Here is a 22,260-nt window from a genome sequence, read left to right on the forward strand (position 1 = left end):
GCTGTTTAAAAATTTGAACATTTGCGTTATACCACAGCTTAACCTTCTTCCTTGTAGTTAATACAATTCTGTTTTTTCAAGTCTCTTACAGCTAGCTATATGCCCTTACTCCTGGAAGTGTTATAGTAAATCTATCATGCACCTTTTCTATGATGGGGTCCTAAAAACCACTCGCAATATTCCAACAGTGACAGAGTGTCAACTTACATTTATCTTTCAACGGGCTGTGGGAACTTTCTCCACTTTGTCAGCTTTACGTTATTCCCTAAAACCTCTTGAGCTCCTCCTATGCTCCCCATAAGATATGTATTTTGTTTCTTTGATTTCTCTCATGCTATTTTGTTGCTTGAGGGTATCGCATCTGCATTTCAGCTATTCCCTAATCTCCACATGAGCATTGTACAGGTCTTTCTATGTCTTTTCCTGGGTGTGCTTGTGTGGTTTTGTGTCTTTCTTTTCCTTTTGTGATTTCCATTATTTCTTTTTAAATGCTGTTCAGCTGCAATATCTTTCAATTCGGAGGAAATGTTTTCTGCTTGACACCTCAACTATCTCATGTTTTCTTGGCATGTTACATGGCCTGTTGCCTATCTCTCACATATTCTGTTTTTGTGATGTAAGCAATGCCTGTGCAGATGTACGATACATCTTTTCCCATTCATTGCGCATAGAAAAATGGATAATTTTTGCTCTTAGGATTCCACATTAAAAACTTTTATTTTTAAAGATCTATCTTTATGCACTCCTAACTGTTTCCTAACTGTCTCATCCTAACCAATGGCGCAAAATTGCACCTACAACTCTTTATATACCTTCAACCAAGTCACTTTATCCAATCAGGCAATTCCACTACCTGATAACCTTTCTTGATATCCTTCTACCTTTTTATTGTGTCTTTAATCAATTTTGCCACTCCATTTCTCAATTTCCCTGTCCATTTTAAAATCCTATTGCCTGGACTTCCATGTTTAAATTCCTTTATTTAGGTTTCATTTCTCCCACACCACTGAAAATGCTCTGGTCAAAGTCAGAAATTACATCCTATGTCACTCTTGACATAGCAAAACTATATTTCCTTGTCTTTATTGTCTACGACCAAGAAAGCATAACAGTGGCTATACGTCCTCCGGAAATTAAGGAAATTCGGCATGTCCACATTGACTCTTACCAACCTTTTATGGATGCACCATAGAAAGCATCCTATCTGGCTGCATCATAGCCTGGTATGGCAACTGCTCAGTTCTAGACCATAAGAAACCACAGAGAGTCATGCACACAGCCCAGTGAACCCACCTCCCAACCATTGACTGTCTGCACTTCCCGCTACCTTGGGGAGATAGTAGCATAATGACCCAGGTTATTCTCTCTTCCAACCTCTTTAATCAGGCAGAAGATACAAAAGTCTGAGAACAGGCACCAAAAGATTCAAAAACAGTTTCTTCGCCGCTGTTGCCAGACTCCTGAACGACCGTCTTATGGACTGAACTGCTGTCTGGATGCAGATTCTCTACTGTTGTAGCTCCACATTCAGTATGCTTCAGCTAATGTCGATGTATTTACTTTGTATATTTATCAGGTGTTCTATGTTTTTCATGTATGGAATTACGTGCCTGGACTGTACACAGAACAATACTTTTAACTGTACCTCGGTACACGTGACAATAAATCTAATTCTTCTTGACCTGTCTGCGGCATTTCACATAGTTGACCACATCATCCTCCTTCAAGCCTACTCGCTGTTGTCTAGCTGTGGGAGGTGACTCCTGCAGGAGTAATAGCACTGTAGCACAATGGTTAGCACAATTGCTTCACAGCTCCAGGGTCCCAGGTTCGATTCCTGGCTTGGGTCACTGCCTGTGCGGAGTCTGCATGTTCTCCCCGTGTCTGCGTGGGTTTCCTCCACGTGCTCTGGCTTTCTCCCACAGTCCAAAGATGTACAGATTAGGTGGATTGCCCTTAGTGTCCAAAAAGGTTAAGTGGGGTTGCTGAGTTATGGGGATAGGGTTAGGCGTGGGCTTATGTAGGGTGCTCTTTCTAAGAGCCAGTGCAGACTCAATGGGCCGAAAGGCCTCCTTCTGCACTATAAATTCTATGATTCTATGACTGCACTTGGCTAGTTTCATTCTTTGCTAGTGTTAGAGAATCACTGAAATGGCTTCTCTTTGCCCCCAGACAGTTACCTTCGTCTCCAAAGGATATATCCTTTGCCTCCTCCTATTTCTCATCCATCTGCTGCCTCTCAGTGACGTTAGTGGAAAACAGTGTCATGTTGCACATGTATGCGGGGCAGCATGGTGGCGCAATGGTAGCACTGCAGCCTCACGGCGCCGAGGTCCCAGGTTCGATCGCTCTGGTCACTGTCCATGTGAAGTTTGCACATTCTCCCGTGTTTGCGCGGGTTTTGCCCCCTCAACCCAAAAAGATGTGCAGGGTAGGTGGATTGGACACGCTAAATTGCCCCTTTATTGAAAAAATGAAATGGGTACTCTAAATCTATTTATTTTTTTAAATGTATGCTGATGACACTTGGATCTAACCTGCCATCACTTCACACATCCTTCCATTGTCTCTACATTATCAAACTGCTTTTCTATAGTGTTGGATAAGCAGAAATATCCTCCAACTAAAGTTTGTGAACACCAAAGCCCATGTTTTCAGTCCCCACCACAAACCCTGCTGCCAGCCACCAATTCCATCCTTCCTTCCAGACCACGGTCTACAACTACAGCAGACTGTTTTCAAACTTGGTGTTCTGCGGGACCCCATAATGCATGTTGGACCATATTCATTCCAACACTAAAACTCCATATTTCACCTCCACCCCTGCCTCAGCTTATTTGCTGAAACCCTGTAGACTTAACTTACTCATTAGTGCCTGGCCTCCTATACTCTACCTGCTGTAAACTTGAGGTAATTTAAAACTTTACCATTCATATCTTAACTTGCACTAAGTCCTGCTAACCCATCAACTTTATACTTACTGACCTACATTGGCTCCCAGTTAAGCAACACTTTAAAAAAAAAAAAAAGTTCTCATCCTTGTTTTCAAATCGCTCCATGATCTTGCCTCGCCCTATCTCAGTGACTCCCTGCAGCCGACGTGCTGTTAACAGGAAAGGCCAAAATCGAGATTTGTGCCAGGCGCAAATCAATTTGCTATTTAACAGGCCTGCTTTCGAGTTCCAGGCCTTGCCCAAGTATGGCGAACGTATCATTAACCCTAATTTGCATTAATTTCCATCTCATTAGCGAGATTGAAGTTGAATGCAATGGGCTCCCGGGAATTAATTGGCTCCTTATCAAGATGCCCGCGCTGCAGACTTTTTTGCCATTGCTGGAATGCCCCAGGTCCAAGGAGTATTTGATGGCATGCATGTGTCCTTCTGGGCATCAGGGAGTGCCCTTCATTAACATGAAGGGGTTCCACTCCCTGAATGTTCTTCTCATGTGCAACCAACGCCTCAGATCACGAGGAAGCGTGATTGACAGCTACATCCTGGGACACTCCAAGATCCCTGGTGCCTTCAAGGACCACCCCAGGATGACACATTGGCTCCTGGGGTTTAAAGGGTTCCCGCTGAGGTCCTGGGTGATGCCAACAGTAAAGAGGTCTGTGACCCGATATAATGCGGCCCATGTTGCCATCCGTGCTGTCATTGAGTTGTGTATTGGACTGCTGAAAATGCAGTTCCAATCATGGTTCTGCTCTGGTGGTACGCTGCCCCCAAAGGGTCTCCCACTGTGTGGTCTGCTGTGCTCTCCATAACCTGAGGCAGCAGCGGGGTGACATGCTGGAGGAGGGGAAGGACATGTGGCCTTGTCTAAGGTGGAGGAGGAGGCGGACCAGGAGGAGGATGGAGGACAGACAGCGGCACGGGTCCGGAATACCCAGAGGATGAGGCTTTGTCCATCAGCTCACACCCTCCCCTCCTTCCTTCACTTCCCCCACCCCCAATGTTATCCTGCGAGGACAAAGAGGGGGCATTGAGTAGGGGTTTGGGAATTAGGGGGGTGGCAGGCAGAACTGATGCCAGGAGAGAGGTGGTTACTTACCCTTGCATCTCAGTGGAGGCCTTTGGCCTTCTTCCAACACTGGTCCTCCTGGTCATGCTGCCCACACTGACAGCCACTGCTTCCCAGGCATTAATGGTGGCCTTGCTTCTGGCCCCCAGACCCCCTTGTGGGTATAGGATGTCCTCTGTCTCTCATTCACCGTGTCAAGAAGCCTGTCCAGACTGCCATCCCCAAAGCGTGGAGCAGGTCTGCGCACTACCATGCTTGCGGGTTGACTTGGAGTGAGTGGAGTGTTTCAAAGCAGTTCCCCCTTGTTAGTAACGATCCAATGAAGTGTGAGACTGGTGAATCAGACGCTGAGACAGCAGTAATAGCGAGATTCCCATGGGGGCTAATTTCCAGCACTAAGTGGCATTAAATACTGGCTGAGATCTCGCCAACACAGCGAGAAACACCCCGCCACACGTGCCCAAAGTGACACTTAGAAATGTTCCCATTAAATCACGCCCAACATCTAATTCTGGCCTCTTACGGATATGCAGTTTTCATTGCTTCACCATTGGTTGCCCTGCCTTCAGCTGTCATGGCATTAAGTTCTGTAATTCTCTCCCGAAACTTCTCGGCCTCTCTAACTCTCTTTCCTCCTTTAAGTTTCCCCTTAAAAACTACTCATTTCATAAAGCTTTAGGTCATGTGCCCTAATCTCATCCTCATCGGCTCAGGCCAGGTTGTGTTGAATAAAACCCCTGTGAAATATCGTGGCATGTTTTGTTGCCTTAATAGCACTGTAAAAATATAAGTTGTTGGCATTGCTGGAATATTCAGCTTCTGATTATTCCCTTCTCGTATCCAAACCTCTGTAATGACTACTACATAGCATTAAAAGTGAATTTGCACATCTAAATCACTGTTTTATTTATGTTACATGCATTCTGTTTTGGATAATCAATATTGGGGCTCCTGGTTTCCCTCTATCTCAAATTTGAATGCCACATATTCATTTTCAAATGCCATTATGGATTCACACTTCCCTGTCTCTTTAACCTTCTCCAACCATATAATTCTCTTTGCATTGCTCCAGTTTTAGGTACTTATTTTGATGTCTAGTAGTTTTACCATTATCGATGTGAAGCCAAGTTGTCTATAGATAATCAGTTTATTCCTTTACCCTATATTGAACGTTTGTCACCCTCTAGTCATTTGACACCGTTTCAATTTCTATGAATTTCGGATAATTATGATTAAAACCACTGCCAATTTGTCACTACTGACCTGCGTATTCTGGTGTTTATACCAGGCCTGTATGCTTGTCATAAATTTACTTTTGATATTTCAAAAATTTTATTTTCTCCATAAGAAACAAAATAGATGGTTCAGAACTATTATCAAACAGAACTTAGGAAATCTATTTGAGAACTGATCAGCCATATTTTCCTGCAGATGATCTAGATGGTAATCCAAAGCACCTAGATGGATTGGTTGAAAATTATAAAAATGGAGAATATTGGACTGACCAAACCAGCACAGAGAATTCCACCATTGAGAAAGAACCTTTGTCTAATGAGGACTTTGAAAAAACTCTACAAACATATCATCACAAGGATGCTAGCTACAGTTTCGAGTCAAGCTTTGACAACAATAGCCAATATTACGAGGAAAGGTTACAGGACCAGCACGATGAAATAAACACTCATGAAGTACAATCAGAGATGAAGATATATAATGAGAAGTGCATCAGTCAAGCTGTAGAGCCAGAAATTTTCAAGATGAAAAGAAAGAGACGACGTTCCATCATAGGTGAGAATGATAAACCTTTGCTGTTAATTGTGTATATGTATTATAATTATGAGGGATAATTTTAAAAGTCAGTAAGTTGGAATGGGTAAAATGCATAATGTATGCCAGGCCGATTTGAAAACCACTTCCTTCTTCAAAGGTCCAGCTGAAGACACACCAGCAATATAACCAAATATGTTAAAATACTTTGAACCATCCAAGTAGGTTTAGTTGTTCCGAAAGTGCAAATGTATATTCTGTTATAAAATATCTGGAACCTATTTTCCCTGAACTTCTAAATACAAAATATTGTAAAAGAGATTTGAAAAACTTGCAAAAGTCAGATTCAAATCCACTGTAACTTTTGGGTTAGATGAGAATTTTAATCTTATCATATTTAAGTTTGGGTCCAGAACTGCTTGCTCAGGTCATAAACCTTTAACTTTCAAAGAGTGAGTAATAGACTGTTTGAAAGCCTGAGTCAAGACAGTGTGCTGGTTGGTCCAGTACAATACAGAACTCTAATGCTGCAACTTTACGTTCAAACCTGGGCCTTAATTTAGTTGTCCCTTGTAGGTCTATTTTCTCAGACCTAGACCAGGCTACTAAGTTGTATACCTTAACGTAGAGGAGTATTCCATCTCCAGTTCTTGTGAGGTAGGATTTATGATAGCTGAGCAAGAGGGGAAGAAAACTCACTGTTTGGGTTGTTCTGGCCAAAAAAGGACAGTATTGAGTCAGAAGGGGAAGCAACATAGCATCGAAACAGAAAATCAATCATTTAAAACTTTTTTTCCCAATTAAGGGGCAATGTGGCATGGCCAATCCACCTACCCTGCACATCTTTTGGGTTGTGGGGGTGAGACCAACGTACACACGGGGAGAATGTGCAACGGACAAAAATCAATCATTTTAAGGGATAAGGTGGCAGCATTTAAATCTTTGACTGTTGATTTTTCTTTTGTCCTTGACTTATTTCTACAATTTCCATCTCACTTTCCTTGAAGCTGATCTACATTTGTAAACCTAGGCAAGGAGTGCTGGTAGACTTTGACCACTGGGAAGATGTCATAACCACCCAGTCTTGTTCTCATCCAATACGCATGCACACGCAGGAGCCACATGTTTCCTGTGGGAATCACTGGATGGCAGTAACGAGCACCACCACATCATTTTTGTTTATATTTTCCCTTGCTTGCCTGAGGTCAGCTGTAGTGTCCACACTTGTAACTTGGTTGATCATCTAACTTGGCACAGAATATGTATTGATATTGAATTTTCCTGGTCTGCACCGCATCAAACAGTGTACTGGTCAAGGGATCTCATCAGTTCTCATCAAGTAAATGATATATTCAAAGACAGCTGATAGCATTTCTGTCTCAACAGTGTATCCTTTTGAAATAGACCATACTTTAGTATATTAAAAAGGTCAGTTCAGGTTACAACTTCATATCAGCGCTGCATAAAGAAGTGCACCATCATAAGAAATGAGCACATTTCTTAAGAAGATACGTGTTATCGTTTGAATTTAGGAACTGTATTATACACCAATAAAATCAAAATGTTTAATTGCAAATTAATCATCTCTCAAGTTGGAATCCATATTAATTTTTACTTTACCTTTTCAATAATAATGATTATACATCTTGAACAAAATTGGGAATCTTGAGAGGAAAGAAAAATGTAAATCCTTTCATTTGATGAAATTAACCTCCGAGTTACTGCAAGTCTCGTTTCTCCAGCATCATTGTGCTGTGATCACAGAAAATCATGCACTTGTATTATAGAGAATATGTTGGTATTAAAATCGTAATGATTGTCTGTTGGTCAAAATATTAGTGCTATCTAAGGGTTTGTTTGTTGTAGTGTTAGCCGTAGGGCATGTTTCATTGACCTGAATTATTTTCACAGTAGATGAATGGACTGAGAAGGAGATGAATGATGAATCCACAGACAATTCGGAAGACTCCCATTCAAGTGAAGTAACAAATCTAAAGGTGTGCATTGAGCTGACAGGACTGCATCCCCGCAAGCAAAGACATCTACACCATCTAAGGGCACTCTGGGAGCAGCAGGTGTCTCCTGAGAGATCCACTCCTTCCAAAGCATATCGGCTCAATAAGAAGGAGTTAGTTGGGGCTAAAGAGCCGGAACTCATGGCAAAGGAAACAGAAGTCAAAGACAAGGTAGAAGAAAGAAACACCAGTAAAGGACCAGAGGCCAAATCCAACAAAAATGGATCTGAAGAGATCTTCAATAGAAGTGACATTGAAAAAGGTACATTTGGAGAACCTGAAGAAGTCTGTTTTTTATTTCAGAAAATGCTTAATATAATTTGCTGAGCAAAATGGAATGTCTAACAGTATCCATTCTTTGACTTTCACTAAATATGAAGCTGTCCAGGAGAAGAAATTTTGAAATGTTAAAGTACTTCAGTCAAAGTGCATTGACTTCAACTTTTTGTTTTCATCCTGGCCATTTCTCAACAAAAGGTTATTAAGCACTTTCCTACAATAACATATTTATGGATAGTCCCTTTCATTTACTCTCCAGATCATATGCCACTATGAAGCTTTGAGGATAAGGTTGTCTAGCCTGTGGGCAGACCCACAACCCCAGTCAGTGTGGCTTCAAGTTGCTAACAGAGGGTGGTATTCAAATTGTGTCACATCAGCTGATGCCAATTGATCACCCTTCAAGAAGGGAAAAAGCTATTTTGGTTTGCTGCTCCAACTAAGTACCTCAGCTAAATGCTGATGAATTAAGTTACCTGAAGTAAACAGATAAGAGTGCCAGGCTGATTTAAGGCTCGAGATTGGGATTTTCATTTTGGGCTGGCTAAGTTGGCCTGAATATAAGATCAATAAGTGAATGCTTTGCACATGTAATGCTTAGCCTGACATTGTTGAGCAGAACTAAAATGACAAAGGAAAAATTCTGCGGATGTTTGAAATCTGAAATAAATGCTGGAAATACTCAGCCGGTTTGGCTACATTTGTGAAAAGCAAAACTGAGTTAATATTTCAGGTCAGTGACCTTTCATCAGAACTATAAAGAGGTAGAGATGTAACCGTTTTTAAATGCATACAGAGGCAGGAAAGGGGAGAAGGCAGGAATGAACATCCCTGACAGGGTGAAAGACAGAAGGAGATGGTAATGAGCTAAGTATAGAAATAAAAGCTGGATTCCGAGGAACTGTACTTAGCAACAGCTGGACTATTACCTACTGCCAGAAAAAATGGGAGCAGAGGTCTTGATCTGATATTGTTGAACTCTGTGTTAAGTCCGTAATCTGAAGAAGAGATGCTGTTTCTCAACCATCTGTTGAGCTTCATTGGTCAAGGACAGAATGGTCAGTGTGGGAGTAAATGGAGAATTAAAATAACACGCAACTGGAAACTCGTGGTCATGCTTGCAAACAAAATGAAGATGTCCAGCAAAGGTGTCACCCAATCTGTGTTGGTCTCAGCAATCAGAGGAGATTACATTTTGAGCAGCAAGTACAGTATGCTAAATTGAAACAAGTACAAGTAAATCACTGTACCAATCTGGAATGAGTGTTTGGGACCCTGGATGGGGGAGAGCGAGGAGGCGAAAAAGCAGGTGTTGCATCTCCTCCACTTGAAGGGGAAGGGGGTGATGGTAAAGTGGGCCCAGATACCACAGAGCTAACAATCACATGATAATGTTAAGAGAGGAGGGAAGGGGAACTTGTGCTTCATGGTTGCATAGTGCCAGAAGTGGCGGAAATGGTGAAGCTGATCCATCGAAAGTGGATGCCGGTGAGGTGGAAGGTGACGGGAAACCCTGTTGTGCTTCTGGGAGAGAGGGAAAAGTGTGAGGGCAGAAGTGCAGGAAATGGAAAATGTCAGCTGTAATGGATGGCAATCCTCAGTTGAGGAAAAAAATACACATCAAAGCACTAGCATAGAAGTGGCATTGTCAAAACAGATATGACGGAAAAACCTGGAGAAGAGAATTAAATATGAAGCCGTCCAAAGGAAGGAACTTGGAAATGCTAAAGACTTACAATCAAAAAAAATCAAAGTACAAAGTAGAATCAGTTAAGAAGCTCCACTTGTCCAAAGGATTAAACATATTTGGTATGTCCTACGTGGATTAAATGGTTACTGTGTTTGAGTTGAAACCCCAGAAGTGATTTTTCTGAGGACATCCTTTAAAACTGAGCACACCACTGCAGTTCTTACACATTAACCTGTGTTTGCAAGTTTTTAATGAAAGTGAATTTAAATTAATTTTGTTTAAATAGCAACACCAACCTCTGCTCTTTCTGCGCTACATTGTCTCATTTCTGAGAGAGTGAGACAAAGAAAGAGAACTACTTCCCTATTTTGGATTGAATATCAGTTCAACTGAACACAAAGGCATTACATTTTATAATGTAGTGCATAGTATTTATACTTTTTCCTCTTTCCTACTTTCTCCTTTTTGGCATTTGGGTGTATATTGTTTTTACTCAGAATTAAAGCAGATTTTTTCAAAAAGCTCTTTTTCCTCGTTCATATTTTTGATTGGCATTCTTCTTAAATGGTGAATGCATTAATGTAGAGAAGTGTGAAAATCTATAATCAATTAGAGAAATAAATGTTAAGGTTTTAGCAGGCTAGAAGAAGGATCCTTGATGTTCATGTGCACACGTCATTGTAAGCTGTCAAGCAAGTACATGGTTATAATAAAGACATGGAACCTTTTTGTTCTATCTGGAGGCATAGAGTATGAAAGCAGTGAGATAATATCAAACAAGTCCTTAGTTAGGCTACAGTTGGAGTATAATGCACATTCTTGGTGACGCAGTTAAAGAGAGAATATAAAGCAACAGAAAGGGGACAGGTAAAATTCACGAGGTGGTTTGTTGGTAAGAATTACAGTCATGAGACTTCAGAAGTTGTGACTTTTTTATTGGAGCTCAAAAAATAAGGAGGTGACCTATGATAAATTCATACTTGTGGATTATTACCAAAGTTAGTGAGACAGTAACTAGAGATCACAAATTTAAGGTGACGTGACAATAAAAAAAATTAAGAGGGAGATTAGAAAAAGAATACTTTGCCGAGAGAGCGAATGGAATGTGGCATTCTCTGCTACAAGTTATTGGTGTAAGAGACTCTATAAATGCGTTTGAAAGGAAATTAGATTGCTTCCCGAAGAAGATTATTGAAATGTATGGACAGTGAGCAGAAGTATGGGATTAGCCTGAGTTGCTCACATGGAGGAATGCACTAGCTGAGACGTGGGAGGAATGGCCTATTTCGGTGCTTTAATATTTTATGATTTTCGGGTTTCTGAGTGCTGTCGCGCACAGTTGTAGTGGTTCATGTGAGAACCAGAAAAGTTACTGGTCAGTCAATCTCCAGCTCAATGATGATGCCTTTACTTCCAAGGCAATCCTCAACTACTTACTCCCAGCAAAAATGTTCTTTACATCTTACAAACAGTGATATCAGCTGCAGCCCTGGCTCACAGTTCCTTTATGGCAGTTGTGTATAGCACCAGAGATCATGCATAACGAGATCATGCATAACGAGATCATGCAACCATGAGAATTATCATCAATCACATAATGTGGAGATGCCGGCGTTGGACTGCGGTGAGCACAGTAAGAAGTCTTACAACACCAGGTTAAAGTCCAACAGGTTTGTTTCAGAGCACTGTTTCAGAGCTTTCAGAGCACTGCTCCTTCCTCAGGTCATTCACCTGAGGAAGGAGCAGTGCTCCGAAAGCTCGTGTTTGAAACAAACCTGTTGGACTTTAACCTGGTGTTGTAAGACTTCTTACTGTGATCAATCACATAGGCAAAGTTAAGCAACAATTATAATGTCTTGGAAGATCAGGCAGCTGCCTTCCAGTATAATCCAGTTAAAGTATCACGCATTAATATGGTTTGCTACATGTTCCATAATTTTGCTGTGCAACTTACAAGAGATTGAAGATGCTCCTTGAGGTTCACATTTGTCAGCTCTGAGAGACGTTCTATTCTACAGAATACTGTGACCTCTTGTTGGATGCACACTCCTCTCCCTCTTGAATTTCAGTGTGGTTCACTCAGAAAACCATCAGATTTTGTACCCTTGCCATAAGTATGGTAGGCTACTTGCAAGCACTCAATTGAATTATACAGATGAGATACCAATTTTTACTTTTAAAAATGTAATTCACCTGACAAACATGGGGCAGCCAGTATAATACTTTCTGAGTTGCTTTTTCCAATTCTACAATTTGGTATAATCTGCACCTTTGCATTGAATTATTTAATCTGGTACTTCCCTGGGCAGCTCCAGTGGCTGGAACATGTTTGTTTGCTGTGTGTTTTTGAAAAGCACTTGAGATTCAAATAGTCCTCATCCTTATAAGCAAGACAATCAGCTGGCCTCGCTGAAGGATTTGACACCTTGGCAGTTACAGAGTCCTTTTTAAAAAAATTTAGAGTACCCAATTCATTTTTTTTTTCCAATTAAGGGGCAATTTAGCGTGGCCAATCCACCTACCTTGCACATCTTTTTGAGTTGTGGGGGTGAAACCCACGCAAATACGGGGAGAATGTGCAAACTCCACACGGACAGTGACCCAGAGCCGGGATCGAACCTGGAACCTCGGCGCCGTGAGGCAACAGTGCTAACCCACTGCTCCACCGTGCTGCCCGGGCAGTTACAGAGTCAGCAAGTCAACAGCTGAAATGAAATGAAAAATGAAAATCGCTTATTGTCACAAGTAGGCTTCAAATGAAGTTACTGTGAAAAGTCCCTAGTCACCACATTCAAGCGCCTGTTCGGGGAGGCTGGTACGGGAATTGAACCATGCTGCTGGCCTGCCTTGGTCTACTTTCAAAGCCAGCGATTTAGCCCTGTGCTAAACAGCCCCTACGGGGTGGAAGAAGGCAATTGCTGTGCTGTAGATAGCAATATAATTTTTGGCCTTGCACCTGCTCCTACTACTACTTAGCACTGTGTTCATATGTCTGTGGGTCTGTGTGATAACAGGCTCTATACAGCAGTGAAATACGTTAAACCTTCACAATGAGATGCTAAGACTGGCATCAGACTTTTGCCATAATGGACTCTACTACAGTTGGCCTGAAGTTGCTTTGCGCTTAATGATTAACTGCAAAGTTTCTATCCCTAGCATTCGTACACCATACAAATTTTCAACTCCTGCAATTGTAGGAATATTGCATTTATTTGCTGAAAGCTGCCCAATGAATTCATTGATCTTTCATATTCCATAGTCATTCTTTTCTAAGCAAGGCCCTTAAAAATCGGGTCCTTATCCTCAATGGTTAGAATGGTCATGAACTGGCCTTCTGACCAGATGGCCCCTGGAGTTCTGCACATCACCAGAGCTTACTCTTCAAACTCACTACTATCTACATCCCTCGATTTATATACCTACCTGTGCTGCAGCTTTGCTGCAGTGTTTGACTGAAGGATACAATTTATGTTAATACAATGTATGTTTTGGGGACAATGAACAAGAACTGAATAGAAGAAGCGCAAATGAAAGATAACTAACAAATCTTGAGCTTCCTTTCCTGGGATTTGAAGAAGCACTCCTCAATGCAAAAATTGGATTTGAGAGTTCTCCATGTGTAATGCTATTTTTCCTCATGTTATGCTTGGTCTTCTCCAGATAAACTGGTTAAATTCACTTGATATTTAACAATATTTTAATGGTATGAGACACATCATGTATTATGGTCATATCTGTGCATGTTGATGTTGCAGATATGTGAATCATGCAGGGTAAAAGCAAATTACTGCAGATGCTGGAATCTGAAACGAAAGGGAAAATGCTGGAAAATCTCAGCAGGTCTGGCAGCATCTGTAGGGAGAGAAAAGAGCTAACGTTTCGAGTCCGATGACTCTTTGTCAAAGCTCTTTGTCTGAATCATGCAGGGACAGTTCATAGAAGTAGTCGTCAGGAGATGCAGTAGTTGACAATGTTAATGAAGGTATTCCTGGGAAAGGAAAGTTCTCAAACTCTACATGAGGGCATACTGAAGATCCATCTAAAGCTAGAAAAGTAGTGCACGGTGATTGGGTGGAATGGAGCCTTTAATCCATATATACTTAATACACTTGATGTTATTGAGGTTACAATAAGGTACCCTAACCTATCTTTGTTTCCGAATGAGGATATTAAACTTCTGGCATTGAGACTATGACAGCTGCACTGTGCTGCTAATATAGTTGTTATCTACCTCTTCCTGGCGAGTGACTTTAACCCAAACAGCAATGTATCCCAAGCTCATTGTACTTCCTCTTCCACAAATATTGAAACAAAACTTGAAATGCCTCATCAGTACCTACCCAGTTGTGAACATACCACTCACTGACTTGGTTCTTATGAAGAAACTAAATCCAGCCTCTACTGAGAAGTGCTGAATTTTCCAATCCCTAAAGAGTGAATAATGAATCACAGGTATTAATTTTGTCTGATGATTGTCCGTTCTACATTAATGCACTGTGCCCAAAATTATGGGCAGCACAGTGGCGCAGTGGTTAGGACTGCTGCCTCACGGCGCCAAGGTCCCAGGTTCGATCCCGGCCCTGGGTCACTGTCCGTGTGGAGTTTGCACATTCGCCCCGTGTTTGCGTGGGTTTCGCCCCCACAACCCAAAAATGTGCAAGCTAGGTGGATCGACCACGCTAAATTGCCCCTTAATTGGAAAAAATTAATTGGATACTCTAAATTTATATTAAAAAATATATAGGCAGCCTCAGAAATGATCAGGTTGGACATTTGCAGGCATTTTCTGCCCTACTTAGAATTGGGTGCTGAGATTATACAAAAATCAGTCTTGTTCTCTTATCAATGGACATGTTTTTGTCATTCTGCAGCTGACCATTGAATGTTCTCACATGTATAGAACGATGTAAAAAAGTTTAAAATGTGGCCAATATTCAAGTTACATTGAAGGACAGTGCAAAGTATTCATAAGATTATGAAAATCATGAGTTTAAGTTTAAATTACAAGAACCTGTTCCTAAAAATCATGTAAACATTTGTTTAGGTTTCTCTACACCTCCAGTATCCCCAAGGAAAAGGGCAGTCCCGTCTGGCACAGCAAACAGCAACTGGCAAGTACAGCAAAAAACCAGCACACCAGTGTCACGATCATCAACTAAACGACAAAGAAACAAGGAAAGCCGCAAACGCGGTGTCTTGTGTGCTGGAGAGGAAGAGGACCTTCTATATTCACCAGTTTCACCAAAGTATTCAAACACAGAACGAGAAAAGCCTTCAGGAAAGCGCCAGTGCAAAACAAAACACCTAATGCGTCAGGATAGAAGGAGGTCATCGCTGACAGCAGATGATTCAACTGATGTTGAGAGTTCAGAAGACAAGGTACAAGCTTAATTTATTTGTATTTTCGTGCAAGATATGGTGTGTAGCAGACACAGGCATAGGGCATACCTCCTGTAACAGATCTTCATCATTCTTGGGTACAAATAAGGGTCACAATAAGACAACAAGAATCATAAAAACAAAAGCAAAATGCTGTGAATACTGGAAGTCTGAAATAAGACTTAACATTTTGGATTGGTGACCTTCATCAGAACAGAAAATAGAAATGCAAGAGTTTCTTTAAGATTCTTCATCTGAGGGAGCAGTGGCTTTCTGAAAAGACAAAATTGTATTTATGTGGTGCCTTATATGTCATAGAAAGGTCACAAAGCATTTTTAGTACTTGTTTAGTGCTTCCACATAATCTGTGAGTCCACTGGAACTCTCCTTGAGTATCCTTCAAAGATCCAATAACTACAACTGCTAGCTACAAATTACTACAGCTATCTTCCTATTATCCCAGATTGCAATGAAAAGCAGCTCATTGCTTCATTGATGAGTTTATTAATATGAATCAACCCCTTCTTTGTCATGGAATCATATACCCTTTGGGGGTGAGGTTGGTAACGCCCTGAAGAAGGGGTAAAATATTGTGTTTAACTTTTCTGTACTGAAATGCACCTGTCAGATATCAAGATGACTTGCGGTTTCATAAATCAAAATACAAAATTTAATTTGATCTAATTTTTAAAATTATACACAAAGTTGGATAAAGAGTCATACATTTGGAATCATTTCATTTGACATCCGGTGGAAGTTACGCATGGATGGGAACAATTAATGGTAATTACACATTTCAGCATAAATTTCCTGGTTCCTTATTTCCTTGGTTAGCAATTCTGTACACCCATCTGCAGGACTTGTTTGGTTAATGTGGAACAGAACTTGCTATGGATCCAATTACAAGGCCTGTGCCACTTCCAATATCTTGTCGTGTGAGATTTTGCCATGTGCCACCAAAGGGTTAATTGGTTAAGAATAGGTTGCATAATAATTTTAAGTTGTTTCAGAAAGAGAAGGCAAATATTTTGAAATACCCAAATAGCAGAACTTAGTATAATGTGGAGATGTTCATTAAGTGTGATTAGAGTTCAGGTATATATTGTCAACATGTCTTTTTGCGTAGTGGGTGTTGTGGTTAGCACTATTGCTTCACAGAACCACGGTCCCAGGTTCGATTCCCAGCTTGGGTCACTGTCTGTGCGCAGTCTGTACGTTCTCCCCGTGTCTGCGTGGGTTTCCTCCAGGTGCTCCGGTTTCCTCCCACAAGTCCCAAAAGACGTGCTGTTAGGTAATTTGGACATTCTGAATTCTCCCTCAGTGTACCCGAACAGGCGCCGGAGTGTGGCGATGAGGGGATTTTCACAGTAACTTGATTGCAGTGTTAATGCAAACCTACTTATTAATACCTCTTCTGCTACCTGTCTTCCTTCCTCATTATCCCTTTAAAATCTGTTTTTAACATTGCAGAATAAAAAATAACATTTTATAAACATTTTTATAGGGTTGGGGGCGGCAGTGGAAGAGGCAAATATAATATTTCCAAACTGTGTACAATTTTTTCCACCTGCTTAATAATGAAGTTATACAAATAACATTTAGTACAGTTTCATTTACTATATTATGCTGGACATTAATCTATTAACCTAATAAATGTGGAGTTTTACTGCAAAAAAGATAGGCGAGTCACCTCCATTTATATCAACTTAATAAAAACTTCTGAGAAACTGGGCTGAGCGGCAAGACTAAGAACAAGCAGTGGGAGATTTTGCTTCACCAACACAATAACTTAAGATATTTTGCACTTGAACGGTGTGATTCGCAGTGCAAATTTGCAGCTGAAATTAGTTTCAATGCAAGTTACTGAAATGTTAATTGGAGATTGATTTATGTTGGGCATTTCAATTTTGCATATTATTTATTTAATTCCACCATGTAGTTGAATGTGTTCTTTGTTATCAAAGGGATTAAATCAAGTATGGGCCGCCTTCATTTTGAAGAAAAATAGAACATTTGAACACTTCTCATACTTTTTGCCCTTTATTTTCAGAACCTAAAGTAATCTTTCGTCAAAACTTAAATAATATTATAAGTAGAAATTTCTGTTTCTTGTAACCTGGAAACAACAGAAACATTATGTCAGAGACAATTAAGCAACATGGGACAGAAATGTCAGGCATGCGGTGTAGGTCTTGCATTTTCTGACACAAAAGTATAGCTTGAGCATGAATGTGCTGTGTGAGCACTAAAGAGTTCAAAATATGTGATGTAATAATTAAGGCCATAATGGTTATCTGATAAGACTCGGACCGTATTATTGTATGAATGTGTTTATTTATTTATTTAAGAAATTTAGAGTACCCAACAATTTTCTTCCAATTAAGGGGCAATTTAGCATAGCCAATCCACCTTCCCTGCAAATCTTTGGGTTTTGGGGGTGAGACCCACAGACATGGGGCGAATGTGCATACTAAACTCCACACAGACAGTGACCCGGGGCCAGGATCGAACCCGGGTCCTTGGCATTGTGAGGCAGCAGTGCTAACCACTGCGCTACCATGCCGCCCCATGAGAATGCACTTTAATAAATGCCATAATCTTCTCAACAGGTGTTAAGGGAGAGGCTGCTAGGAGAAATGTATGTCTTTGTTTTAAAATTGAGATTTCCCTTTCCACTTCCTTGCTTCATGGCTATTACAGCCACAATTCTAGTAGCATTAAACATGGCAGAGGTGGGCCAGCAAGATCAGGAAAGGCCTGTCATGTGGTAAGTGCCGCTCATGACATAACATCACATCACAGGAAGTCTCTCATACCAAGCACAACTAACTTGCAATGGCATTAGAGGTGTGCTTAAGAAGGCTGCAACTGAGTAGGGAGGTATTGACTCAGCTGTGCCATCACCTGTGTGTAAAACTCTGACCCCTAATTTATATCTACCAGCTCCTTTCAGACTGGTGTTGGGTGAACTGTCCACAGCTATATCAATAAAGCAACATGTGTCTTATCAGCAGAACTTAAACTTTATTCCTTTCATCACTGAACAAAGGCTGCAATATGTAAGGACAACAGATCTGCTGAATTTCCCAGAATCATCAATTGTACTCAAATTCTCATTTAGTATTATATAGAATAATAGAATGGTTACAGCATAGAAGGAGGCTGTTCAACCCGATGTATCTGTGCTGGCCCTTGATGAAGAAATTTACATAGTTCCATTCTCCTGCCTTTTCCCTGTAGCCCATTTTTTTCTTTCTCAGATATTTATCCAATTCCCTTTTGAAAGTCTCAGGTAAACTTGCCCCACCCCACCAAGGCTCCCAAGCCGTGCATCACAGATCCTAAACACTCACTTTGTGGAAAAGAGTTTTCTCATTTCGCCTTTGCTTCTTTTGCAAATTACCTTAAATCTGAGTCCTCTGGTTCTTGATCCTTTCACCGATGTGAACCATTTTTCCATATCTACTCTATCCAGACCCCTCACGATGGAGGAGTGGAGGTGGAATTTAACTTCACTTTGTCTGTGTTGGGAGCAAGTACAATGAATTCACAAATCAGGGTCTTACCACTAGTTGAGAACCCCAGAGCAAATGGATGGAGCGTGCACAAATTAGATTTCCCAGTCTTCTGTCCTCAAAGGCATCCACTGAGGTAAACCAAACTGAAAGAAATAACTGAAAAAAGCTGAACAAACTTTTTAATTTTAACTTGAACTTCTATGAAACCAGCAGGAGCACAAGTTCTCCCCTGGCTCCATAAAAATGATGCAGGCCAGAGAGCAAAGTCAGTGTTGCCCTCCCAGGGCCTACCTGTTGGCTGCCCAAAATTCCTATGGACTCAGCCACTGAGCTACTTCGGGCACACACAGTTCAGCGATTGTATGCAGATGAGATGTGTGACCAGGTTTCAAGACCAGCTTTTTGGATGTGCGTGGCACCAGCCATTTTGTGTGACAGTGCATATTGGATTTCTCTCTCAATCACCCAAGGGGAATTGATGTGTCCACTGTGAGGATTTAAAGGCCCTAGTGAAGAATCATGTAAGTCGGTGCCTGCTGCCCTGGAAACTTTCACATACATCCATTTTACAGAGGATTTGACAAGTGGGATGATGGCAATTTGAAGAACAAGGCTGTTCTACTTAATCATGCCTTATGACATCCATATAATTAACAATGGACAAAAATGGCACTCAAGTGCAACAAAGCTCATGCTACAACCCAGTATTATTATCAAATGTACCATTGGTATCTTGAAGCAAGGCTGGATTGACCAAACAGTCTTGCAGTATGATTCCCAGGATTTCCAGAATAATTGTCTGCTGAATGCTCAATAAACGTGCCACAAAATAAGACTTCAGCACGAATCTAGAAGACTTGAATGGTCAAAGCATGATTGATTTGGAGGATGGAAATATTAATGAAGAAGTAACAGCGGTCCAGCAATGCATTAAAGAAAATAGGCACTAAATGCAGATGCCTTCCAAGGAGTGCCACAGCAACCCTTTCTTAAACCACATTTACTAAATAACTGTCCAACCACCTTGAGATACACTTCCATATTTCGCACCTTATGATGGAGTCCTGGTGTAAGCAAAGATGAAAAAGTACTTCACATTGTTCAAATCAGTTGCTTATCGTTTCCTATCTTATACTTACGTGAAGGTTAGCAGCTTCAGTTGGCATGAAGCTGCCCTTAATGGTTGTGATTTGATTCAGATGTGTGACATCAAACCTAGCACTTCTCCAAAGACAATAGTGAGCATGTTGGCTGAATGCAGGGTTTCACTGATAGTATGGCAGGAATCTAGAAACTTGAGACCTCTCTGGGCTGTATAGTCAGTGCTCTGCATGTGAATGGGGTGCATTCAAGACATTGGTCGCTATGTGACAACTGTGGTTTTTGCCTGCTTTCAGTTACCTCCTGCCCTAAATGATCCACTAAATGCTTCTGGGTAGGATGACCATAGGTCCTTCAAATCATATGACTTACCCTCCAGATATTTGCAGCTCCTGGCCTATCAAATTAACTTTTCTCATCCAATAACAGGCACATTTTGTTAGTTCACTTTGCTATTTCAGGTATTTGAGCACTTCCATTTGATGTAAAGAAATCTAACTAGTGCTTTTTCATTAGTTAGCTTATAGACTACAGCGGTAAACTGGCTGGAAAGTATGATCCCAGAAATGAAAATCGCTTATTGTCACAAGTAGGCTTCAAATGAAGTTACTGTGAAAAGCCCCTAGTCGCCACATTCCGGCGCCTGTTCGGGGAGGCTGGTACGGGAATTGAACCCGCGCTGCTGGCCTGCCGTGGTCTGCTTTAAAAGCCAGCTTTTTAGCCTCGTGTTAAACCAGCCCCTATAATTGATCCATGAATAATATCCACCAGCAATTTTGAAGTTTATATCTTTTTTTAAATTTAGCAAATCTCATTATCCAATAGGAAGTTATCAATATTAAAAATTCGCCATCTGTGGGGCTGTTTTGGAAATGCAAAGGGGAACTTGTTAAAGGTCCAATTGTAAGCTCTATGCTCTTCTAGCAAATTGCTAATTTTTAAAAATAAATGTTTTTTATTGGGTTTTGTACAAGTTATAGATACAGGAGGGCAGCATGGTGCCGCAGTGGTAGCACTGCAGTCTCACGGCACCGAATTCCCAGGTTCGATCACAGCTCTGGGTCACTGTCCATGTGGAGTTTGCCCATTCTCCCCGTGTTTGCGTGGGTTTCGCCTCCACAACCCAAAGATCTGCAGGGTAGATGGATTGGCCACGCTAAATTGCCTCTTAATTGGAAAAATTAATTGGGTACTCTAAATTAATTTTTTTAAAGTTATAGATGCAGGAAATATAACTGGATGGGAGGGGTCTTTTCTCCCCTCTCTTCTATTCTCTCCTTTTTACAGATCATCTAATGAGGGTGAAGGCCTAATGCTTTTTACATTCTTTTGAGCAGTTTCCTCGGCATCGACCATTTCTCGTTTCCCCTTCCTGTCTTTCTTCGCATTCTCTCGTCATGCTGTGGTTGCTGCCACTGTTGCCCCCCTGCCCCCCACCCCCCTCCAACCGACCCACCTGTCCTCCCTTGCTTTCCTCTTTCTGTCTTGTCCTGGCTATTTCTCCCCGGCTACTTATTCATTTATGTGTTGGCCACAAACAAGCATATTGCCCATTTATATGGTACATGCCACAAAACATTTCGAAAAAGCTTTCTAGGAGATAAATTTTATGATAGCCACCTCTGCCCTTGAGATTTTTCAAACTTATTTTAACTTCTGAGCATTTAATTTTAATTGATACTGGTACCATAACTAGAATTTATGGAACAATTCTAAACTATAAATTTTACAAAATTATTCTTCCAGATTCACGCTCTATGATTTTATGTCCCATATTTATGAATGGAAAATTCAAGAATGCACAGCCATGATTTTCTAATATGCATGGCTATCGACAAGGCTATGTGCACAATCATAAAATCAGCTCTTAAGTATTCATAGAATTATAGAAATTACAGCACTTACGGAGGATAATTTGCCCATCATTTCTATACCAGCACTACCTCTTAAACTGAAAAATATCTATTCTATTTCCAGTTCAACATCCTTTTAAATTCTTCCTTTTCAAGCACCTCTGCATTTCCCTTTTAAATTATGTAATACTGTCAGCCTCAGTAGCCATTTGTGGGAAAGCAGCCGATCTTCTAATAATCTTTCATGTGAAAACATTTAATCTGAGTTCCCCATTCATTCTTCTGCTCATAATTCTGACTGAGTTTTAAGTAGGATCTATCATTGTACCCTCCTCATCTGCATGCTCTTTAGGGGAGATCATGCACAAACAAGCTTCCAAGTGTATACTTGGGGGGGAGGGGAGGGGAGGGGGGGGGGGTTGTTGGGTTACGGGTATAGGGTGGATACGTGGGTTTGAGTATGGAGATCATTGCTCGGCACAACATCGAGGGCCGGAGGGCCTGTTCTGTGCTGTACTGTTCTATTCTATTCTATTCTATTCTATTTGTCTCCTATCCTCCACTCCACATAAAGTTCAGCCTATCTAAAACTCACGCTTTTCATAACCTACACTCAGCAATGGCTGCTAACCTAT

At 41.0% G+C, this 22,260-nt stretch overlaps 1 protein-coding gene across 8 annotated transcripts in view; it reads left to right on the forward strand.

Annotated features, from left to right (window-relative positions):
• bcor (BCL6 corepressor) overlaps positions 1-22,260 on the forward strand; it is a 381,173-nt gene that overhangs the window by 331,465 nt on the left and 27,448 nt on the right. For 6 of the 8 annotated variants that reach the window (XM_038802121.1, XM_038802123.1, XM_038802126.1 and 3 more), the window contains 3 exons: positions 5,455-5,811; positions 7,702-8,067; positions 14,819-15,153. In XM_038802121.1, the coding sequence (XP_038658049.1) occupies positions 5,455-5,811; positions 7,702-8,067; positions 14,819-15,153 (1,058 nt within the window). The remainder of the gene's footprint in view (positions 1-5,454; positions 5,812-7,701; positions 8,068-14,818; positions 15,154-22,260) is intronic. The other 2 variants (XM_038802122.1, XM_038802129.1) reach the window with 2 other exon arrangements.

This window comes from Scyliorhinus canicula, chromosome 7 (assembly GCF_902713615.1).
Source record: "Scyliorhinus canicula chromosome 7, sScyCan1.1, whole genome shotgun sequence".
NCBI lineage: Eukaryota > Metazoa > Chordata > Chondrichthyes > Carcharhiniformes > Scyliorhinidae > Scyliorhinus > Scyliorhinus canicula.